Source organism: Aquarana catesbeiana, linkage group LG07 (assembly GCF_042186555.1).
Source record: "Aquarana catesbeiana isolate 2022-GZ linkage group LG07, ASM4218655v1, whole genome shotgun sequence".
In the NCBI taxonomy this organism is placed as follows: Eukaryota; Metazoa; Chordata; class Amphibia; order Anura; family Ranidae; genus Aquarana; species Aquarana catesbeiana.
The window spans coordinates 322,976,464-323,000,408 of record NC_133330.1 but is presented as its reverse complement, the minus strand read 5'-3'; the positions used below and the strand labels follow the sequence as shown (position 1 = coordinate 323,000,408).

Below are 23,945 nucleotides of genomic sequence, written 5' to 3'. Positions count from 1 at the left end.
ATACTTTTATATACTGGTATTAATTTTTTGTACACTTAATTTTAGTGTCAAAATGTTGTTGTTTTTTTTTTTTGCTTTTAACGGTATATGATGATTTCTATTACAAGGGATGTTTACATTTCTTGTAATAGGAATAAAAGTGAGAAGAAGAAGAAGAAAAAAAAAAAAAAGGACAGTGTAATAATAAAAAAAGTTAAAACGTAAAATACAATTTTTTTTTTTTTAAAGCGCCCCATCTCTTTGTGCTCACGTACAGAAGGGAACGCTTACATAAGTCGCACCTGCATATGTAAACAGTGTTCAAACCACACATGTGAGGTATCGCCGCGATCGTTAGAGCGACAGCTATACCTCTAATACTAGACCTCCTCTGAAACTCTAAACAGATAACCTGTAAAAAAAATTGAAAGTGTCGGCTTTCAAAATTTTTAAGTGCCGTAGTTTGTGGCCATTCCACAAGCGTGCGCAACTTTAAGGCGTGACATGTTACGTATCTATTTACTCAGCGTAACATCATCTTTTACATTATACAAAAAAATTGGGCTAACTTTTTTTAATTCATTAAAGTTTTTTTTTTTTTTTTTATTGTGTTTGAAAGACTGCTGTGCAAATACAGTGTGACATAAAATACTGCAACAATCGCCATTTTATTCTCCGGGGTCTCTGCTAAAAATGTGTTTGTGGGTTTGAAATAATTTTCTACAGAATAATACTAAATTTAAACTTGGAAACAAAAAGTTCCAGAGATGGTCGAATACTTTCATGTACGGGTAGGGATTTTATGTACACTATTTGGGGACGCAGGTTGTCTTGAGCGAAGCCATCCTTTGACTAGTTTTTTCAGCAACAATTAACAAAACACCACAAAAAGATACAAAAAAAAGAAATTCACTTTATTGCTTATTAGATATTGCTTATGAAGAAAGGCAGTATGTTTATATATACTGAGAGTCTCAGTGCAATCGTGCCTTAGAGCACCAGAACAACCGAACGCTGAGTCGACAGACTGAGCAGCAGGAAAACTAAAAACACTGAATATTTAACCAGTGTAAGTGAGCACTCTTCACCAACGTATCTGTATAATATATGTATATGTATAAAAAAAGCTACATTACAAATAGTCATTTTTTCCCACTCCTCTAACAGAGCATTCCAGCTATAAATACGGGAAATGTAAGGAAGGCTATTTATTGTCAGTGTTCAAGTGGGATGTAATGAAACTAAAAAAATGTCTACATCAAAGCCCACTCTTGGGTGACGGGACTTATTCCTGAGACTCTTTTCCGGCCAGTCGGTACAGTTCCGTCGGTCCATCGGCGTGCGTGATTGTTGTCGTTAACTGTAGCTCTTCCCTGCTGCTCATGCCGTCTCTGCCTGCAAAGGAATGGCAGCAATTATTATGCAGAGCATGGAATGAGGTTCTGTAAATTGTATAACCTTTGTTATGGGCGTCCATCACCTACAACAATGTATCCAATATAATAAATGCAGATTCTTATCCCAAAGCTGGCCATACGTTTGTAGAATTTCAGTCGAAATTTGTAGTTGTAAGAGCATTTGTTTCATTTTTTTAATCATTAGTGGAGTCAAATGGACATTCGTCTGATGATTAAATTTGAAGGAGAAGGGTGGAAAATGTTTAACAAATTACTAACAGTATATCTCAGGGGTCTCCAAACTTTTCAAACAAAGGGCCAGTCTATTGTTCTTCAGACTTTATTAGGGACAGAGTGTGGCTAGCAGGGGCAGAAAACGTCACAGGTTTGGCATCAGTGAGAATAATAATGGCCTCAGGGTTGGTGGTCAAAGAGGAGGAGTAGTGCCCCTATTAGGAGGAGGAATAGTATCCCGTCATTGGTATCGGTGGAAAAAATAGTGCCCCATTGTTGGTGTCAGTGGGAGAAATAGTGCCCCAAGGGCCAGATAAAGGCTGGCAAAGGGCCGCAGTTTGGAGACCCCTGGTATATGTGGCTGTCATTTTGGAAAATGCATTCACTTGTTGGCAAGTGCAGTCTCTTTTCTCCACTCCAGGTGGCGCTCAACTGCAGCGGCAATGCAGTGCAGAGGAAAATTGGATCCAGTTGGATCCTGATGGCCCATGTGACTCTGGTGGCCATCTTAGGTCAGGCAGGGTCTATTTAAGAACCTGCCTCTTGGGTTTGGTGAGTATTTCACATGTGGACAGCTTAGGGACTGGTTTACCGGTCTGTCAGGGACAGTAATGTCGATAAAGGTTCCAGATGAGTAGGGAAGTCTAGGGACTTCTGCATTACTTCTGGACTCCATGTGTGTTACTACCACCACACCAAGTTGCACCCACACACTTCAAAATTGAATGGTAAAATCAACAAATGTTCGTTCAAAGTCAATGACCAGATTTATAAAAGGTTTAGTCCAAGTTTGTGATTGTGTGTCAATGTAGCACCCAAATTTAGAATTAAACATGGTCAAACTATCCAACCTCACTGTTAAACTGCCAACCCCTACCCCCAACACTTACCTGACTAATGGGTTTCTTCTCCCCACAGCATTCTGTATTCTTTTATATTCAATATGGCTGTGTGGGCGATGTAAATGGAAAGACTACAAAGCCCATTTTCCACCACGACAGAAGGACTCATAGATCTCAATGGAGCACAAGTGCAGTGTGGTCACCACGCTTGTAGTCCATTGATACCACCTCCAGCCCAATATCAGTAGTTCTGCATCTCCTTACAGTCCTGGGGCAGGGATATAATTTTGTATGCATGGACTCATGCACAGTCTATGTTAGGATTAAGTCTTAGTATCTATTCTAATTCTGTATGTATGGACTCTGCACAGTAGCACATTGCCGTTTCTTTATTCGGGGTGTAATTTTCAGTATCTGCTCTTATTCTCTAGGTATGGCTCCTCCACTGTTGTACATCTCTTGTCCTGTATGGTGGGTGTATGTTTTGGTCCTGGACACAATGTGGGAGATTTACTAAAATTGGAGCACTTTTCTTGTTCTTGTTAAAAAAAAAAAAAAATTGGAGCACTCAGAATCTGGTGCAGCTGTGCATGATAACCAATCAGCTTCTAACTTCAGCTTGTTCAGTTAAGCTTTGATAAAAAAAAAATCTGGAAGCTGATTGTAGGACTCCGATTGCTGACTCTATGCAGAGCTACACCAGATTTTGCACACTCCAGTTTTAGTAAATCACCCAACCTGTCCACTACCAATAGAAGGCCACCTGGTCCTGTTTCGACAACCCCCCAATGGTAGAAAACTCTAGATGAAGAGACCACTCTTGGTGATCTGGGCTCTGACCTGCTGGCAACATTCCACTCCAGTAAAGGAGGAAAGGAAAAAGGAGCGGCTCTTCCTCTGCTGCTGTTATACTGGACACTTCTCAAAAGATAGGAGGGGGCTTTTCCTAAGGAGTAGGAGTGAAGCGCATTTCGTGTGAGTAACAAGACCCATTCATAAAGAAAACCAAAATGTTCCATGGACAATGATGACCCTAGTGCTCCAGAGGAAGGAACTTGGAACTGAAACCCCCCCAAGAGACCAATATATAACCACACTATTCCTCACAAATGAGACCCACAAGCTTGAGTTAACAAGGGCACAAGGGGGAGATCATGGCCCAGGCACTCCAGACAATATTCCTCAACCACAGCAGCCAACTCAAACATAGCAGCCAGAGGAGCATCGTCACAAACTCCAGAAGAGGACTATTCACCTTCTGACAAAGACGGCATCTCCCTCTACCCAAAGGACTCAGAGGCAAGAGGAGGGCAGAGCATCCATTTCTAAGAGTTAGGCTATAATGCAAAACTACACCAGGACTCCTCTAGAGAGGGAGACAGAGTGGATTCAATGAGCATTTGGGCTCCTGCTCATGTGACTTGAATCATCCCCTCTGCTAAGACTTGACAGAAGGGAATGGTCTTTGTAATGAATGTGTGTGCATTTGTGGGAATCCAGTGATACAATCTAAAGGAAGAACTTCAATTCTGGAAAGGGAATGTTAAAGGATAAGTTTGCCTTTAAAAAAAAATAAATAAATGCACATTCTTTTGTAAGAGCCTGGATAGCAGACTGTAAGTGTAAGCTGTCTGCTCGTACCTCATACGGGTAGGCAGTTAGACAATGACAGGAAGCATCAATGAACTACCTAGAGCACTAAACAGTGCCCTGGTAGTTCACCGAGTACTACAAGCCAACAGCCGCAAAGGCTGTCGGTACCTGTAGTTCATTAATTCACAGAACTCGGTGAATGAATGACGTAGTCGTGTGGGAGATCAGGAACATGTTCTATGACCCCTAAAAACAGGTGGAACATGATGTAACATGTTCCCAAAGGTGAACTTATCCTTTTAAACGGCATCCGAAGACAAGAGTGCTGGTGAAGAAAGATGTGGCTGGAGAATACCGGGCAACCAAAGGAAGCATAAAACCCTTCCCCACTCTATCAAAAACTAAGAATGTTTTTTTTTTTTTTATTGCCAGGCGTACACTTTATTAACCCCTTGGTGCTGGCCGTACACAAATCTGCGCCTAGTCCTCAGCCCTGAGAAGCCGCATATTTGCGTGAATTGCTCTCAATGCAGATGTGCACCCGGCACACTTAACATTGCCTAACCGAAAGCTCCCGATCGCTCCTTGTAATTGGGAGTTTTCGGACCACGTGACTGTCACGTGATCTTATGCCGCACCCCGCCTTCCAGCATCATTAACCTTTTAAATGGCTGGGAGGCGCCAGCGCCCAGAGGTTAAATTAGAAACACCAGACCCCATCTCACACCTAAGTGTTTTGTAGCTCAAAGCTCCAAAATGCTCAACATCCAAAATCCCATGGCTTTTAACTGTACCTATTGAGTGCCGTTGAACCACAAGCTTAAACCCCTTTTTGGCCCCAATAGGCTTCAATGGGATAACCTGTGTATCTCCCATTTTTTCCCAAGGAGCTAGCTTTCCTTTGGCCAAAAAAAAAAAAAAAAAAAATGAAAAAAAATACAAATACATTCGAGACTGAAAAATGGCAACCAACCAAATTTATAAGCAGCTTTTTAAGTAAAATGCACATGGAAGGGCTTTGCACAGCACAGACAAAAAGCAGACGTTTTTGGAATGGGGACACATTGGATGCCTACGACTGCCTGCCCTTAATTTATCCATTGCTATATTAGACTCCCAAAAATTAGAGCTAGGACCGCAACTTCACAGAGGGGCCTTGATGAGGCAGTGCAGCTTCCACATATACACTATATGACCAAAAGTATTGGCACACCTGCCTTTAAAAAATGCACATGAACTTTATTAGCATCCCAGTCTTAGTCCATAGGGTTCGATATTGAGTTGGCCCACCCTTTGCAGCTGTAAAAGCTTCAACTCTTCTGGGAAGGCCGTCCACAAGGTTTAGGAGTGTGTCTATGGGAATGTTTGACCATTCTTCCAGAAGCGCATTTGTGAGGTCAGGCACTGATGATGGACAAGAAGGCCTGGCTCGCAGCCTCTGCTCTAATTCATCCCAAAGGTGTTTGGTCTGGTTGAGGTCAGGACTCTGTGCAGGCCAGTCAAGTTCCCCCCACCCCAAACTTGCTCATCCATGTCTTTGGAACAGGAACATCCACAAACTGTTCCCACAAAGTTGGGAGCACAAAGCTGTCCAAGATGTCTTGGTATGCTGACGCCTTAAGAGTTCCCTTCACTGGAACTAAGGGGCCAACCCCTGAAAAACAACCCCACACCATAATCCCCCCTCCACTAAATGATTTGGAACAGTGCACAAAGCAAAAGCCATAAAGACATGGATGAGCAAGTTTGCGGTAGAGAAACTGGACTGACCTGAACAGTCCTGAATTCAACCCGATAAAACACCTTTGGGATGAATTAGAGCGCAGACTGCGAGCCAGGCCTTCTCTTTCACAAATGAGTGCCTTCCCAGAAGAGTTGAATCTGTTATAGCTGCAAAGGGCGGACAAACTCAATATTGAACCCTATGGACGAAGAAGCCATTAAAGTTCATGTGCGTGTAAAAGCAGGTATCCCAGTACTTTTGGTAATATAGTGTATTTGCAAATGTTGTGCAACTACAGCCTCTATTATTATTATTATTCAGGATTTATATAGCACCAACAGTTTACGCAGCGCTTTACAATATAAAAGGGAGACAATACAGTTATAATACAATAAAATACAAGAAGATTAAGAGGGCACTGCTCAGAAGAGCTTACAATCTAATAGGGTGGGGCAGGTGGTACAAAAGGTTGTAACTGTGGGGAATGAGCTGGTGGAAGTGGTAGGAATCTAAATTTTAATCCCCAGTGGCTGAACAAAGAGCTTCATGAAAGGCTCATCAGGTATTATTTTATTCAAAGTAGAGCATTTAGAAAAATTTAAATCAACTTTTGAAATTAATTTTTGAAAATTCATATGAGATTTTAATGATTGGGTTTAGATGTACTTTAAACTTGAATCTGCTTGACTCACATTCCAGTTGAGTTTGGTGTAGTCCGTTTTTTATCCTTTCATTACAGCTGTGGATTGCAGGACCTCACCTACTGGGGAGGGGAATCCTGGAACACTCTCTTTGCAGCCTATCACAGACAACATTTAAAAACCTGTCAAAGGTCCTCCTAACTCCTAACTATAACTAAAGTTAAAGTAATTGTGAACCTTCCTTTTTTTTTTTTTTTTTTTTTTAAATACCTCCACTGTGCAGTTCGTTTTGTACAGTGTGGCCCTGAACCTGGTCTTCTGGGGTCCCCCGGCGGCACCCGTGGCTCCTCCTCGCATCGGTAAACCCCCTGGGAGAAACGATCACCCGGGGGGTGGGGAGGTTACCTTGTGGGCGTGCTCCTGAGTCCAGCATTTACGCGCATAGACACAGAATGCCGGACTCGGCCCCGCGTCATTGGATTTGATTGACAGCAGCGGGAGCCAACGGCTGTGCTGCTATCAATCTATCGAATCAAGAGCCGAGAATCCCGGGCAGAGAGGGTAAGCGCGTCTCCGCTGAGGGAATGAACAGGCTCAGCTGAGTAAAACTGGGGTGGGGGGGTTAGAAGTTTTTTCACCTTAATGCATAGGATGCATTAAAGCAGAGTTCCACCCTGAATTTTTTTTTCCCACTAAAAGACTCCTTTTAACCTATAAAAAACATTTGGTGGAATTTTTTTTTTTTTATACTTACCAAAAACTTGCTCCTCGTCACGTCCTCCCTCGCCTATGCTCCTGGGAAAATCATTTCCCAGGAGTCTGTGGGCAGTACTGTGATCAAAAATCGCATTATTTCCTAACAGGAAATGACGCGATTGAAGACGGATCACAGCACCGAGATGTGTTTATCTTGCCATAACAACGGGGTGGGACCTTCCTCCATTGCCGCCCATTGTTATGGCAACTTTATAAACAATCGGCGCTACGGCCGCCGGTGAATCGCACATGCACGAGATCAGGAGGTGCATGCTGGGTAAAGTTACCCAGCATGCACCTCTTCTCCAAAGCTAATCCAGGAAGAGATATCGATTGGGATTCACATGCCCACAATCATGATGGCAACCGCCACAACAGGAGGGAGAAAATATTGAGTAAGAAATTTATATTTTTGCTAAATCCATAATGAACATTGTATACTCGTTTTTGTAATTTAATTAGTAATAACGCTAGGATCAATAAAAAAAAAAAAAAAGAAAACAAAAACGAGGGTTTAAAATCCCTTTAACCACTTCAGCCCCGGAAGGATTTACCCCCTTTCTAACCAGAGCACTTTTTACAATTTGGCACTGCGTCGTTTTAACTGCTAATTGCGCGGTCATGCAATGCTGTACCCAAACGAAATTTGCGTCCTTTTCTTCCCACAAATAGAGCTTTCTTTTGATGGTATTTGATCACCTCTGTGTTTTTTATTTTTTGCGCTATAAGCGGAAAAAGACTGAAAATTTTGAAAAAAATAATGATATTTTCTACTTTTTGTTATAAAAAAAATCCAATAAACTCAATTTTAGTCATACATTTAAGCCAAAATGTATTCGGCCACATGTCTTTGGTAAAAAAAAATGTCAATAAGTGTATATTTATTGGTTTGCGCAAAAGTCATAGCGTCTAAAGCTAGGATACATTTTCTGGAATTTACACAGCTTTTAGTTTATGACTGCCTATGTCATTTCTTGAGGTGCTAAAATGGCAGGGCAGTACAAACCCCCCCCAAATGACCCCATTTTGGAAAGTAGACACCCCAAGGAAATTGCTGAGAGGCATGTTGAGCCCATTGAATATTCATTTTTTTTGTCCCAAGTGATTGAATAATGACAAAAAAAAAAAAAAATTACAAAAAGTTGTCACTAAATGATATATTGCTCACACAGGCCATGGGCATATGTGGAATTGCACCCCAAAATACATTCAGCTACTTCTCCTGAGTATGGGGATACCACATGTGTGGGACTTTTTGGGAGCCTAGCCGCATACGGGGCCCCGAAAACCAATCACAGCCTTCAGGATTTCTAAGGGTGTACATTTTTGATTTCACTCTTCACTGCCTATCACAGTTTCGGAGGCCATGGAATGCCCAGGTGGCACAAACCCCCCCCAAATGACCCCATTTTGGAAAGTAGACACCCCAAGCTATTTGCTGAGAGGCATGGTGAGTATTTTGCAGCTCTCATTTGTTTTTGAAAATGAAGAAAGACAAGAAAAAACATTTTTTTTTTCTTTTTTCAATTTTCAAAACTTTGTGACAAAAAGTAAGGTCTGCAAAATACTCACTATACCTCTCGGCAAATAGCTTGGGGTGTCTACTTTCCAAAATAGGGTAATTTGGGGGGTTTTTGTGCCACCTGGGCATTCCATGGCCTCCGAAACTGTGATAGGCAGTGAAGAGTGAAATCAAAAATTTACGCCCTTAGAAAGCCTGAAGGCGGTGCTTGGTTTTCGGGGTCCCGTACGTGGCTAGGCTCCCAAAAAGTCTCACACATGTGGTATCCCCGTACTCAGGAGAAGCAACAGAATGTATTTTGGGGTGTAATTTCACATATTCCCATGGCATGTTTGAGCAATATATCATTTAGTGACAACTTTGTGCAAAACAAAAAAAAAAAAAAAAAAAAATTTGTCTCTTTCCCACAACTTGTGTCACAATATAAAATATTCCATGGACTCGACATGCCTCTCAGCAAATAGCTTGGGGTGTCTACTTTCCAAAATGGGGTCATTTGGGGGGGGGTTTGAACTGTCCTGGCATTTTATACACAACTTTTAGAAGCTTATGTCGCACATCACCCACTCCTCTAACCACTTGAAGACAAAGCCCTTTCTGACACTTTTTGTTTACATGAAAAAAACTTTTTTTTTTTTTTGCAAGAAAATTACTTTGAACCCCCAAACATTTTTTTAAAGCAAATGCCCTACAGATTAAAATGTTTGGTGTTTCTTTTTTTTTTTCCACACAGTATTTGCGCAGCGATTTTTCAAACGCATTTTTTGGGGAAAAAACGCACTTTTTAAAATTTTAATGCACTAAAACACACTATATTGCCCAAATGTTTGAGGAAATAAAAAAGATGATCTTAGGCCGAGTACATGGATACCAAACATGACATGCTTTAAAATTGCGTACAAACGTGCAGTGGCAACAAAATAAATACATTTTTAAAAGCCTTTAAAAGCCTTTACAGGTTACCACTTTAGATTTACAGAGGAGGTCTACTGCTAAAATTACTGCCCTCGATCTGACCTTTGCGGTGATACCTCACATGCATGGTGCAATTGCTGTTTACATTTGACGCCAGACCAACACTTGCGTTCGCCTTAGCGCGAGAGCAGGGGGGGACAGGGGTGCTTTTTTTTTTTTTTTTTTTCTTTTTTATCTTATTTTTAAACTGCTCCTTTCATTTTTTTTTAAATCATTTTTATTGTTATCTCAGGGAATGTAAATATCCCCTATGATAGCAATAGGTAGTGACAGGTACTCTTTTTAAAAAAAATTGGGGTCTATTAGACCCTAGATCTCTCCTCTGCCCTCAAAGCATCTGACCACACCAAGATCGGTGTGATAAAATGCTTTCCCAATTTCCCAATGGCGCTGTTTATATCCGGCGAAATCTAAGTCATGAAATGCTCGTAGCTTCCGGTTTCTTAGGCCATAGAGATGTTTGGAGCCACTCTGGTCTCTGATTAGCTCTATGGTCAGCTGGCTGAATCACCGGCTGCATTCTCAGGTTCCCTGTTGAGACAGGAGAGCCAGAGAAAAACACGGAAGACGGTGGGGGTATTCCCTCCCACTGCTTGTAAAAGCATCCTAGAGGCTAATTAGCTGCTAGGATTGCTTTTACATGAAAGCCGACCGCTGGCTGAAAAGAATGATACCAAGACGATACCTAAACCTGCAGGCATCATTCTGGTATAACCACTCAAAGTCGTGAATGGCGTACCTGAAGACAAAAAAATGGTTAACAATAAAACACAGTAAACGGTAAAGTATAAAAAATTGCATACCTGAAAAGCAAGCATGATAAAACATAATAACAATAAAACAATGCAGAATAGAATACAGTAAAAAAAGAGCAGAACAATAGAGAGAGAGAATAGAGAGAGAGAGAGAGAGAACAATAAAACGACAACTACTTTTTTTACATTTTATTTTATTATATATATATATATATATATTATATATATATATATATATTTTTTTTTTTTTTTTTTTTTTTACACTTTTTTGTAACTAACTTTTATAACTGTAACCAGTTCCAGGTTCGGGTCTCTCAAAATGCGATGGCATCTTGGGAGACCCTGTGAAAGTGTGCCTAGTCTGTGCAATGCTGTACCCTACGCTAATACTCAACTAGTGAATGGTAGCGTTCAAAACATTCACCAATGCAAAGACCAGGATTGTCAGGACAGGAGGGACAATAATAGCGGGTGTCACGCCTATATCCGCGCTTGCTGCAGACACAACATCTTTTTTGAGGGGGTTCGTTGGGTAGGGGTACTCGGGAGGACATAAAGAAAATGCCTCTCATGCAGCCGACTGCATTTGGTTGGGGATGTGAATGGGGGAAGTACGGGCGCTGCAGAAGTGGTGGGTTCCCAATTAGGATTGGCGAATGCAGCAGGAAGGGCATTATGGGCACGACGGGCCTGTGTTTGTCTTCTTGGTGGCAGCGGGACACTACTTGTGCTTGCCACCTCACCAGATTGAACTGCACTTATGGGACTCGCCACGTCACCAAGTGTTACTGCAGTGCTGGTTTGACTACGACCGGGGTGTACTAGGCCGCTGGTGCTTGCCAGTTCACCAAAACGCTACCAAAAAAACGTAGCGATCAGGCCCGACTCTGCGAACGCTGCAGTTATGTGTTTAATGTTTTGTAAGTGACAGTGATCGATCGATCCTGCACTTGGGTGGGCTGGGCCGGGCTGGGCGGAGGGGCAAAACGCAGGCGCTAGCAGGTATCTGGGCTGATCCCGCTAACACTGCGTTTTTGGGAACCCTAAACTGCTGGGGACGCTAGTATAGATCTGATCGGATCAGATATTGATCCGTTCAGATACTATACCACTAAGGGAGGTGTACGGTGCGTGCGTGGGTGTTAGCGGTACTGGCGCTAACCTGACGCTGCCTGGGGCTGGTGCTTGTCAGTTCACCAAAATGCTACCAAAAAAACTGTTAGCAATCGCAGGGATCAGACCTGACTCTGCGAACGCTACAGTTATGCGTCTAGTGTTTTGTAAGTGACAGTGATTGATCGATACTGCACTTGGGTGGGCTGGGCTGCCTGGGGCGACGTACATCACCGCCGGGCGATCAGGGGGCTAAACCTTTATTCGGTAATAAACGGCGGGTGCCCTGACACTATAAAAAATAAACGAACTAACCAGCGTCACCCGTAACAGTTATACGGAGATCACTGGTGAAAGGGTTAACTAGGGGGCAATCAAGGGGTTAAAACCTTTATTAGGTAGTATATGGGGGTCCCTGACGCTATAAAACGCTAACGGCGAACCTAAATATTTACCTCCCAAACTAGCGTCACCAGTGACACTAATACAGCTATCAGAAAAATGATCGCTTAGCGACTCTGGCGACGGGGAGTGATCAAGGGGTTAAAACTTTATTGGGGGGGGGTTATCCTAGACCTAAAGGGGGCTAACGCTAACTGCCCTACCACACTAACTGTCACAAACTGACACCAATGCAGTAAATAGAAAAAAAAAAAAAAAAAACTGCTTGGTATTAGTGTGATGGAGGGAGGGGTGATTAGGGGGTGATCGGGGGGTAAAGGGGGGTGTATTGTGTGCCTGGCATGTTCTACTGTGTGTGTGTTGGTGCACTCACATTGCAGTCTTCTCTCCTCGGCACCGGAACGGAAAATACCGAGCCGAGGAGAGATTACATCATTTCCTCTGCCTCTGGCAGAGGCAGGGGAATGATCCGATTTGCTGGCAGCGATTGCGAAGGGGGGGGGGGGGCACAAATTGATGGCCTCCCCCTCATCTCTGAACGCTCCCAGTCAGAAGCCGACCGCCTCGGGCACCGGGGGGGGGGGGGGGGGGGTTCGACCGGACCCCCCAGCCCGCGGGAGGCAGATCACGTACAGGTACGTGATTCTGCCTGCCCGTGCCATTCTGCTGACGTATATCAGCATGAGGCGGTCGGCAACTGGTTAAAGTAATTGTAAAGGCAGGTAGTTTTTTTATCTTAATGCAACAGCTCAGCCCCCCCCCCAATACTTACCTGAGCCCCATAGTCATTCAGGGATGTTGTAGGATTGTCTCGGCTGCCTGGGACTCCGCTCTTCATTGGCTGAGACAGCAGCGTGGCGCCATTGGCTCCCGCTGTTGTCAAAGTCAGTCAATGAGAAGAGAAAGCTGAACGGACACACGGAGCTACAGCTCGGCTTGGGTGTCCCCATAGCAAGTTGCTTGCTGTGGGGGCACTCAACAGGAGGGAGGGGCCAGGAGAGCCAAAGAGGGACCCAAGAAGAGGAGGATCCGGGCTGCTCTGTGCAAATCCACTGCAACAAGGCAGGTAAGTATAACATGTTTGTTATTTTTACCTAAAAAAACCCCACAAGACTTTACAATCACTTTAAGGTGAAATAATGCTGTGCAGGAGCGAAGGAACTTGAACCACCAAGTCAACAATTTGAGCCGCTGGCTCTAATCACATGCTTAAAAAAAAAAACAAAAAAAAAAAAAACACACCCAGCCATTGGAATCCAGGCATCCGGCGCTGTGTATGTAGAACAGTGGATGGGCTGCCACTATAGAGTAATAAATATTTGTGGTGAGGATGAGAGTATTTGTGCTAGGAGGGGGGAGGAGAGAATGATTACTTCTAGGTGGGGGGATTGGGGAGGTATTTGTGCTATTGTGCTGGGGAAGGGGGGGGGGGGCGAAGTCAGGGGTAAGATTTGTTCTAGGAGGGAAACTTGGGGGGGGGGGGGGTTGGGGTGTGGATGCGGGGAAAATAGTATTTGTGCCAGGAGAGGGGATTTGGTGGGTTGTCCTAGAAGGGTTGATGTGTGCTAGAAGAGGAAATTGTGGTAGGAATTGGGACTGGGGGGGGGGGGGGGGGAGTGGATTTGTGCTAGCAGGGATGATTTGGGGGGGGGGTATTTGAGGGGTGAGAATGTGTGCTAAGAAAGAGCCTTGGTGGGGGGCGGGGGGGTGTTAGTGATGCTAGCAGGGGAGAGAGAGAGAACGTTTCAAAGAGATAAAGACAATATACAGCAACAAAGAAATATTGTAGAATTGGGGAGGAAGAATACTTGCAATTAATGTCCAAGGGTTGATCAGAGGTCAATCGATGAGCTGGGTAATCAGTTTTCAAACTTGGCAGATGTTCCTGCTTGGATGGTAAAAGGAGAACTGACCATGGTCTTGGCAGCTCCCTTTTCTGTCAGATCAAAGGGGTGTTGACAGTGACCAATCGTCTGGTCATCTTGTTTAGAGGTTGGTTGCTGGGAGGTCTCTACAGTTATGACCATGTCCCAGGTACACTTTGTGATACATATTCATATCTCTGCATCTATAGTTTTTACAGACTGCAAATATCCATATTATTGTTCAGCGTTAGATTTCCTTCAAAACAGATATAAACATTCCATGTCTCCAATGTCTAGTTTACCTAGAAGGTATAAGGGGTATCAGTAGTTTCCCATTTGACCTGATATAGGGGTGTCTGGACTTGAAATGTTACAAATTATCTGAGGAAACTAAATATGTCCATATTATGGGTGTACTATTATTACTTTGGAAGATATGAAACATGCTGAAATTTCATACTTATTCCTCTGTTTAAGCTTGATGTACACTAAAGTATTTACGGCTGGTGTCTGCTGGTTCTCTGAATTGAGAGGGTGACAGTTTTACGACAGGCCTGGACATCCTGCCAGGCCAACATTAGCTGTTTTTTTACAGACCTAGCCTGGTTCTGCTTTCTCTGTTGAGATAACAGTTCCTTTGAAATCTAAAACTATGAATTCCTGAACACAAGGGAGGAGTGTGTTCAGATTTTTCTGTAATATTACTGTTAGCCAAGCTGTCATGGCTGCGCTAAGGTTCTCAAACAACATGGCCACTAGCTACAGCTTTTGTGATATTGTTACAACCCCCTCTGCTACTTAATTGACCAGATCAATATCCCAGGAGTCTAATTGATTTGATGCTATACTCTGATTAAAAAGTATTCCTTTAATTTTTTTGAGCAGTGTATTACATTTTTGTGGTTGGGTTTGGATATGCTTTAAATGAGTTTCTGGTGAAAAAAAAAAAAAAGGATTGGGTGGCCTGGTCCAGAAAACACAACCGTCTTATGAAAATATGGTGCACTGGGCAGATTACATGTCCTCATTTTAGGAAATATATGCCACCTGGGGTTTTGGCAAGCAGGTCCCTTACCATTCTTTTGGTCATCGCCGTAATTCTTGTGTGATGGAGCGTACAGGAACATAAGGGCAAACACGTACAGGTTCCACATGCCGTAGATGCCCGTGAAGAAGGCGCTGTTCAACTGAATGGAATAGTCACCCCATTTCCAGTTACCTTCCGATACCTACAGACATACAGAGGTAGACAATGGAGATCAAGTTGTACTTGGACATATACCTGGAACCTAAACATTGTCTCCACTGCTTTGGCTTCAGGACTCTCCAAGTCACTGACTCGGAAAGAATATGCAGATCAGAAGAGTCAAATAAAAGTCCAAGCAGGCAATAAGCATCAAAGTATACCAACTGAAAACAGAAGATGAAATTTGGGCTGACCTGTGTTGTGATGAAGAACACGGTGGTTAAAGCTGCACAGGCCAGTGTGACGATCATCAGAAATTTGAATCTGAAAATCAAACCCTGCAAGTCAAAAGTAAAAATGAATAGAAGGGGAAAATGAAAGGCTTTGTTTAGGCATTGTCCAAATTAAAACGCCAAACCTCCCTCTTCCCCTCCAGAGCAATGCCCATCATGATTTTTTGGGGGTTTTTGTTTCTATCTTGTTCCTATAGCAAGAGACCCCTTTCTTGTTCAGTGTATTTATTGATCTTAAATTCACAGCAGTTATTGTTACAAGATAACACAATATGGGATAGGGAAGGTCAACTGCAACATACATGAAATGAAGGGTTCCATATACAGTTAGGTCCATATATATTTGGACACAGGCACAATTTTAGTTTTTTTCAGGTATTTACCAAAACATTTTCAAGCTATAGTTAGGCTAAATATGGGCTCAAAGTGCACACTCAGGTTTAATTTTAGGGTATGTACTTCCAAATCGGAGGAAGAGTATAGGAATTACAGCTCTTAAAATAGCCATCTTCCCTTTTTCAAGGGGCCAAAAGTAATTGGACAATTGAATCAAAAGCTGCTTCATGGCCAGGTTTGGGCTACTCCTTCATTATTTCTTCATCAATTAAGCAGGTAAAATGTCTGGAGTTGATTCTAAGTGTGGTATTTGCATTTGAAATCTATTGCTGTGAACCTACATCATGCGTTCAAAGAAGCTGTCCATGCAAGTGAAACAGGCCATTGTATGGCTTAAAAAATGAAACAAATCCATCAGAGAGATAGCAGCAACATTAGGAGTGGCCAAATCAACAATTTGGTACATTCTGAGGAAAGAAGAACGCATTGGTGAGTTCAGCAACATAAAAAAGCCTGGATGTCCATGGAAGACAACAGTGGTGGATGATCGCAGGATCCGCTCTATGGTAAAGAAAAACCCATTCATAACATCCATACAAGTGAAGGACACTCTCCAGGAGGTGGACATATCACTGTCAAAGTCTACATTCAAGAGAAGACTTCACGAGATCAAATACAGAGGGTTCACCACAAGGTGCAAACCTTTTATAAGCCTAAAAAATAGAAAAGCCAGATTAGACTTTGCCAAGAAACATCTAAAAAAAGCCAGACCAGTTCTGGAAAAGCATTTTTTGATGGGTGAAACTAAGATTAATCTGTACCAGAATGACAGGAAGAAAAAAAAGTGGGGAGAAGGCTTGGAACAGCTCATGATCCAAAGCACACGTCATCCGTAAAACATGGTGGGGGCAATGTGATGTCATGGGCATGCATGGCTTCCAGTAACACTGGGTCATTGGTGTTTATTGATGATGTGACAGAATACAGAAGCAGCCGGATGAATTCTGTAGCGTTTAGAGATATACTGGCAGCCCAGATTCAGCCAAATGGAGCAAAGTTGATTGGACGGCGCTTCACAGTACAGATGGACAATGATCCAAAACACAATGCAAAAGCAACCCAACAGCTTTTGAAGGAAAAGAAGTGGAACATTCTGCAATGGCCGAGTCAATCACCTGATCTCAACCCCATTGAGCATGCATTTCACTTGCTGAAGGCAAAACTAAAGGCAAGAAAGACCCACAAAGAACAATCGAAGAACGCTGTAATTAGAGCCTGGCAAAGCATCAGACAGGAGGAAAACCAGTTTTTGGTAATGTCCATGGGTTCCAGACTTCAGGCAGTCATTGCCAGTAAATGATTCCCAACAAAATATTAAAACATTGAACATTTTATATATGATTATATTCATTTGTCCAATTACATTTGAGCCCTTGAAAATGGGTTGACTGTGTATAAAAATGATTGCAGTTCCTAACATTTTTACTTGATATTTATGTTCAACCCCTTGAATTAAAGCTGAAAGTCTGCACTTCAAATTCATTTGGATTGTTTCATTTTAATTTTATTCTGGTGGCATACAGAGCCAAATGTATGAAAATTTTGCCTGTGTCCAAATATATATGGACCCAACTGTATATGGATAAGGTGGTTACCATCCCTAAATATCATTACAGGTATCATATCACAGTAGTATGCAAAGGGGGAATGGGATCTCTGGGTGAGGAGTCTAGCTTGTATTGTCCTACAGCATGGGTCTCCAAACTTTCTAACAAAGGGTCAGATTACTTTCCTTCAGACTTTAGGGGGTCAGGACTGTATTCTGTGGGAGGAGAAAATGCCCCGGCATCCGTGGGATTAAATAATGCCTCCGGCTTGGTTGTCCATGGTAGTAAGAAATTAAATAGCACCTGTGATCAATGAGTGGAGAAATAGTCCCCCATCATTATAGGTGGGAGGAACAGTTCCCCATACCTTTTGTCAGTGGGAGGAATAGTGCCCCTTTGTTGGCGTCAGTGGGAGGAATAGTGCCCCTTTGTTGGCGTCAGTGGGAGGAATAGTGCCCCTTTGTTGGCGTCAGTGGGAGGAATAGTGCCCCTTTGTTGGCGTCAGTGGGAGGAATAGTGCCCCTTTGTTGGCGTCAGTGGGAGGAATAGTGCCCCTTTGTTGGTGTCAGTGGGAGGAATAGTACCCCTTTGTTGGTGTCAGTGGGGGGAATAGTGCCATATCACTGGTGTTAAAGGAGTGATGCCCCAGCATTGGTGTCAGTGGTAAAAATACCTCATATTAGTGGAGCAATGGTATGGTATACCAAGGGCCAGAGAAAGGCAAGCAAAAGGCAGCATCTGGCCCTCGAGCCATAGTTTGGAGACCACTGTCCTAGAGGGATTCTAGGTCTAGAAATACCTGGTAATATTAAAAGTCAGTCCACCCAAAACTTCTATTTCAATGTTTCATAAATACAGGAGGATTACACTACCCAACAGTTTCAAGGACACTCTGGTTGAGACCTCTATACTGAGTTCCGGACTCTCACACCTGTTGTGCCCTTCATAGTCGCTACTGGATTTTTAATTGTATATTATAGAGAATGTGCCAACATCCAAAGGTGAATGGAAATACCAAAAACTCCAAGGTGGATAGGAACAAAGCTGTGGGTATCAAGTTTGGGTGGAAGGCAGTGCTGGACTGGTGCCGCTGGAGGCTGCCTAGCAGCAAACCACTGTATAGAGTGCATAGAGGGAATCGCTTCCAATGGGTTTTCATCCCCATTGTAGATGGTAGATGATAGATGATAGACTCCATTGGGGTCTAGGGTTACTACCTTTATGAAAATGACAAGGGGGGCATAACCACAGGGAACACTTGGGTAATGGGGAGTATTTGGAGAGGAGTGACTAGTGTCCAGAAAAATGTCTCACTTGATGATTTTTAAAATTGTTTATTGAAGATAAAAGTACACAAGTGGAGCCATCGCGTTTCAGGGGAATTGCCTCACCCTTTTTTCTGGGCTGTAATTCTTGGAGAGTGGTTAAGCTCTGCGAGGGTTAAATATATTAAGGTCACCACCCATGCTCCTCCCCTGGGGGGCTTAGTCATCATCACAAAGAGCAGGCATGCTCATATAGATCCCCCTTTAGAGCAGGCCAGGTCCCCCATATAGATCCCCTTTAGAGCAGGCCAGGGCAGGTCCCCCATAGATCTCCCTTTAGAGCAGGCCAAGTACCCCTTTTATAGATCCCCTTTAGAGCAGGCCAGGGCAGATCCCCCTTTAGAGCAGGCCAGGGTCCCCCATATAGATTCCCCTTTAGAGCAGGCCAGGGCAGGTCCCCCATATAGATCCTTCTTTAGAGCAGGCCAGGGCAGGTGCCCCATATAGATCACCCTTTAGAGCAGGCCAGGCTTCCCCATATAGATCCTCCTTTAGAGCAGGCCAGGTCCCCCATAGATCCTCCTTTAGAGCAGGCCTGGTCCCCCATAGATCCTCCTTTAGAGCAGGCCAGGTCCCCCATAGATCCCCCTTTAAGCAGGCCAGGTCCCCCATAGATCCTCCTTTAGAGCAGGCCAGGTCCCCCATAGATCCCCCTTTAGAGCAGGCCAGGGTCCCCCATAGATCCCCCTTTAGCGCAGGCCAGGTCCCCCATAGATCCCCCTTTAGAGCAGGCTAGGCCAGGGTCCCCCATATAGATTCACCTTTAGAGCAGGTTCCCCATAGAATAGATCCCCCTTTAGTCTTCTTACTTTTAACTTTTTTTCACCTGCATATATAATCCCCAGGTTTTCCTGCAGCACCACACTCCAGGCTCTCCGCCTGCAAACATATTATATATAAATATTTTCCACTCCATGAGTCCTCTGTGCTTCCTCTTCAGCTCAGGCTGCCTGCCTGTTCTCCAGTTCTCTCTCCTGCGCTGGGCGGTTGCTGCACAGCACAGTCCCTCAGATCACTCCGCACGCAGGCAGGACTCCACCACCACCACTTGGGTGAGCGGCGCCGGCCAGATCTACATTTCTCTCTTCACAGTACACAGGAGGAAATGGAACCAAGAGGCTGAGCCGAGGCCTTAGCCATCGCATCGGGGATGAGGGAGGAACGGTCTCAGTGAGCCAGAGAGCAGCTGACTCATAAAAAAAAATAAAAGTCTGCGGCGGAACCTGCAAGGACCGTGACACCCTGCCGATCCCTGATTCCAGGGGGGGGCACTTGCCCCCCTTGCAGACACCCATGCCGGGGGGGGCAGCACTTGCCCCGCCTTGCAGACACCCATGCCGGGGGGGGGGGGGGGGCAGCACTTGCCCCGCCTTGCAGACACCCATGCCCTCTCAGAGCTTAACCATTGCCCAAGAAATACAGCCAAAAAAAAAAAAAGGCAATTCCCCCGAAACACATTGGCTTCACTTGTATATTTTTATCTTCAATAGACGTATGGAACAAAAAATTTGTTTTGATTTGTAATTTAGGTAAATTGTCTTGGAACTTGATTTGAATTTAAAAAATTCGGCCAAATTGAATCAGCATTCAAATTTATTCTATTTAAAACTTGAATTTCAGAAGACGGTTATATTCTATTGAGCTTTTTTCTATTCATGCCTGTTCTATTCTTTTCTATTTTATTCAATTCCATTCTATTTCAATTGATTCTATTCAAAATTCACATGAAGACAGTTATATTCTATTTTGCTCTATTCTATTGTTTTTTTTTTCTATTCTATTCTTTTTGATTTTATTCTCTTCGAAATTCCAATTTTGGAAGACAGTTATATTTTGTTGTCTATTGTTTCTTCTATTCTACTATATTATATTCCTTTGTTTTCTATTCTATTATTTCACTCTATTCTATTATTTTCGATTCTATTTTATATATTCTTGTTTTCGAGTTCGATTTGAATTTTAGCTGAATTTCATTTTGTTATTTTGAACCGCACACATCTAATCTTCAATAAACAAGTGAGACATTTTTCTGGACACAGGGCGCTCCTCTCCATTCACCCAAAGGCACAGAGCTGGGAACTATAGCAGGGAGAACTTGCTATTGGGCATACTTGTATATGCCAGACATAAGCTTGAGTTGACGCAACCAGTCTTGAGGTGAAGAACATCCACCAGGCTCCTCCAAAAATAAAATTTTCAAGTGGACTGACCCCTCTTACAACCCCAACACATGCCTACCTTACTTAATAATGTCATTTTACAGTACAATTTATACACAAGACTTAAAAAGAAATCCAATCGATCTCCCACCTCATAATGTAGGCGGCGAGCTTTAGTCATCGCTGGTAAACTGCTCTGCTTTCCACCAATGTTTTGAAAAACCTGGTAGACCATGAAACACAGGAATAAGAAATAAAGGCAAGCACAAATTCCAGCAACAATGATGAAAGCCATCTGGAGGAGGCCAATTAAGGAAAACGTTCGCTGAATGACAAAGATGTGCGTTCCACATACAGATGTCTGAGCACATCACAAACCACAACACTCCGGGGCAACTAAAAACCCTTTAATGATTGAAGAATGAGATGACCCCAGAAGATGGGAGGGGGGGGGGGACATCTGGAAACATTTGTATGTAACAAAAAGGAGTACAAAAACTTGCTTCGAGCAATGGTAAATATTTAAACACGAGTTATATTACAGTTGCTATGAACATTGGTGGATATTAATCTAAGAGCTTACATATTTGAAAAGCACTTAGATTCCTACGCTAAATTTTCTCTGCGGGTGTCTACAAATCAATATTCCACATAATCGCCCATTTAAAAGGATATATCACCAAAAAGAGAAGTTCTACTCTTCCTCCTCCTCCTCCTCCTTCACATTTGGCAGTTACCTGCCCCCCCACTATGGGTCGGATTGTCGCAGCAATCTTGGCGGAAGTTGGACCCTCCTTCTTGGGACATGTCACGGGTTCCAGGAGACTGCGGGACCAGGGAACTGCGAGACTGGGGCTTGCGCATGCGCAGTAGGCAGCCGACTGTGAAGCCGAGTTTCGGTTGGCTGCCCACAGTTAAGTGGCCATCGCCTGGACCCAAAAACCGGCAAAGAACCAGGTTGGGTGAGGACATCGCTGGATCCTGGGACAGGTAAGTGTGAGGGTTTTTTTGTAAGTCAGCAGCTGCAGTATTTGTAGCTGCTGACTTTTACGTTTTTGTTTACACAGTGTTAAGGCGTTGTAAAAGTTAATGTATCTAAACCCAAGAACATTTTCATATTTTGCAGCATACAATGTGATGGCTGCATTAATTTTTTGTTATTTGCCTATATAAAGGACCTGTTATCCTGCCAAAAACACACTTCCTGTTTTAGAGTGACAACATTTCCTTACTGTACTGTGGGGTTGATTTACTAAAACTGGGGAGTGCAGAATCTGGTGTAGCTCTGCATAGTAACCAATCGGCTTCCAGTTTTTGTTTGTCAAAGCTTAACTGAACAAGCTGAAGTTAAAAGCTGATTGGTTACCATGCACAGCCGCACCAGATTTTGCACTCTCCAGTTTTAGTAAATCAACCCCTGTATCTTTTGAAGAGCAGCGTTGTCACCCTAAAACAAGAAATGTATTAGGACTACAGTACAGCTACCCCTCTTCTAACCTCTATAACATGAGAGCAGATGTTTTGATCATATATTGGGTTCAGAAAAATATTTTTTTCTCTGTTTTTCTTAATCAGGTAAATAGGAAATTGCATATTAATATGCTGCATTACGTTTTTTAGCCACTAGTTGGAGCTCTAGTCTCCGTTTTACATTTTAACTGTGTATCCTCCTCTGCTTTGCAGAAAGAAGTCAGTTGTTTACTGAACTTAAAAGCTCAAGCTGAAATTTGCATACATTTAAATCAGTCATAGAAGCAACTCATCTTTTATCAGATGGCCAAGTCCAAGGTTTCAATCAGACAAACTAAACCTCAAAGCAGGTAGTATCTCCAAATTATGTTTATGTCCTTCCAGTAAAGGGCACTGTTAAGGTTACAGCATACAAAGCCATTTTGGAAAATTGTGCTCTTCCAATCTTCTGGCAAGTTTGGGGAAGGCCCTTTTCTGTTCGGGCATGACTGTGTCCCTATATATAAAGCCATCTCCATAAAGGTTTGATGAGTTTGGTGTGGAGGAACTTGAGTGTCCTACATGCAGAACCCTGACCTCAACCATACTGAACACCTTTGGCATGCCTCCCAACTTTCTGAGATGGGAATGAGGGACACCCATTAGCAAAAGTATGTAGGCATAGCCCCCCCTCTGCCACGCCCCCCCCCCTTAAAGGAGAATTATACACAAAAAAAATGATCGGTTAACCACTTACGGACCGCCCGCCATCATTTTACTTCACTACTTTAAAAAGGAATATCGTTGTTCTGGTAGCAGCTAGCTGCCATAACTCAGATATCCTTTTCTTCAGCAGATGGTCCGCTTTAAGATAAAAGTAGTCTCTGTGGCGGATTCGCCGCGAGATCACTTATCGGCGGCGGGAGAAAGGCCCCCCCCCTCCCGCCGCTTACCGGAGCCGTCGGCAGCGGCGGTGGTGATCGGGTCCTTTCTCCTGTGTGGTATGGAGACGAGTAAGGGGGAAGATGCCCCCCCCCCCCTCCATATCATTGCAGGGCGGAAGCAACGTCAAAACGTCACTTTCGCCCATAGCTCTTAAAAGGGACATTTTTTTTTTATTGCATTTTAGTGTAAATATGAGATCTGAGGTCTTTTTGACCCCAGATCTCATATTTAAGAGGTCCTGTCATGCTTTTTTTCTATTACAAGGGATGTTTACATTCCTTGTAATAGGAATAAAAGTGACACAATTGTTTTTGTTTTTTTTTAAAAGAACAGTGTAAAAATAAAAAATTAAAAGGTAAAATAAGAAAAAATATATATATTTTTTTTTAAACGCGCCCGTCCCGCCGAGCTCGCATGCAGAAGTGAACGCATACGTGAGTAGAGCTTGCATATGAAAACTGAGTTCAAACTACACGTCGAGTATCGCCGCGATTGTTAGAGCAAGAGCAATAATTCTAGCCCTAGACCTCCTCTGTAACTCAAAAAATGCAACCTGTAGAATTTTTTAAACGTCACCTATGGACATTTTTAAGGGTAAAAGTTTGTCGCCATTCCATGAGCGGGCGCAATTTTGAAGCGTGACATGCTGGGTATTCAATTTACTCTGCATAACATTATCTTTCACAATATAAAAAAATAAATAAATAAAAACTGGGCTAACTTTACTGTTGTCTTATTTTTTAATTCAAAAAATTGCATTTTTTCCAAAAAAAGTGCGCTTTTAAGACCGCTGCGCAAATACGGTGTGACATAGTATTGCAACGACCACCATTTTATTCTTTAGGGTG

General features: G+C 43.1%; 1 protein-coding gene across 1 annotated transcript in view; it reads right to left on the bottom strand.

Moving 5' to 3' along the window:
• Nucleotides 1-872: 872 nt before the first annotated feature.
• WLS (Wnt ligand secretion mediator) overlaps nt 873-23,945 on the bottom strand; it is an 81,061-nt gene continuing 57,988 nt past the window's right edge. The window contains exons 9-12 of the mRNA XM_073593767.1: nt 20,855-20,998; nt 15,238-15,321; nt 14,873-15,026; nt 873-1,374 (exon numbers count right to left, since the gene is read on the bottom strand). Of these exons, the coding sequence (XP_073449868.1) occupies nt 1,265-1,374; nt 14,873-15,026; nt 15,238-15,321; nt 20,855-20,998 (492 nt within the window). The 3' untranslated portion in view covers nt 873-1,264. The remainder of the gene's footprint in view (nt 1,375-14,872; nt 15,027-15,237; nt 15,322-20,854; nt 20,999-23,945) is intronic.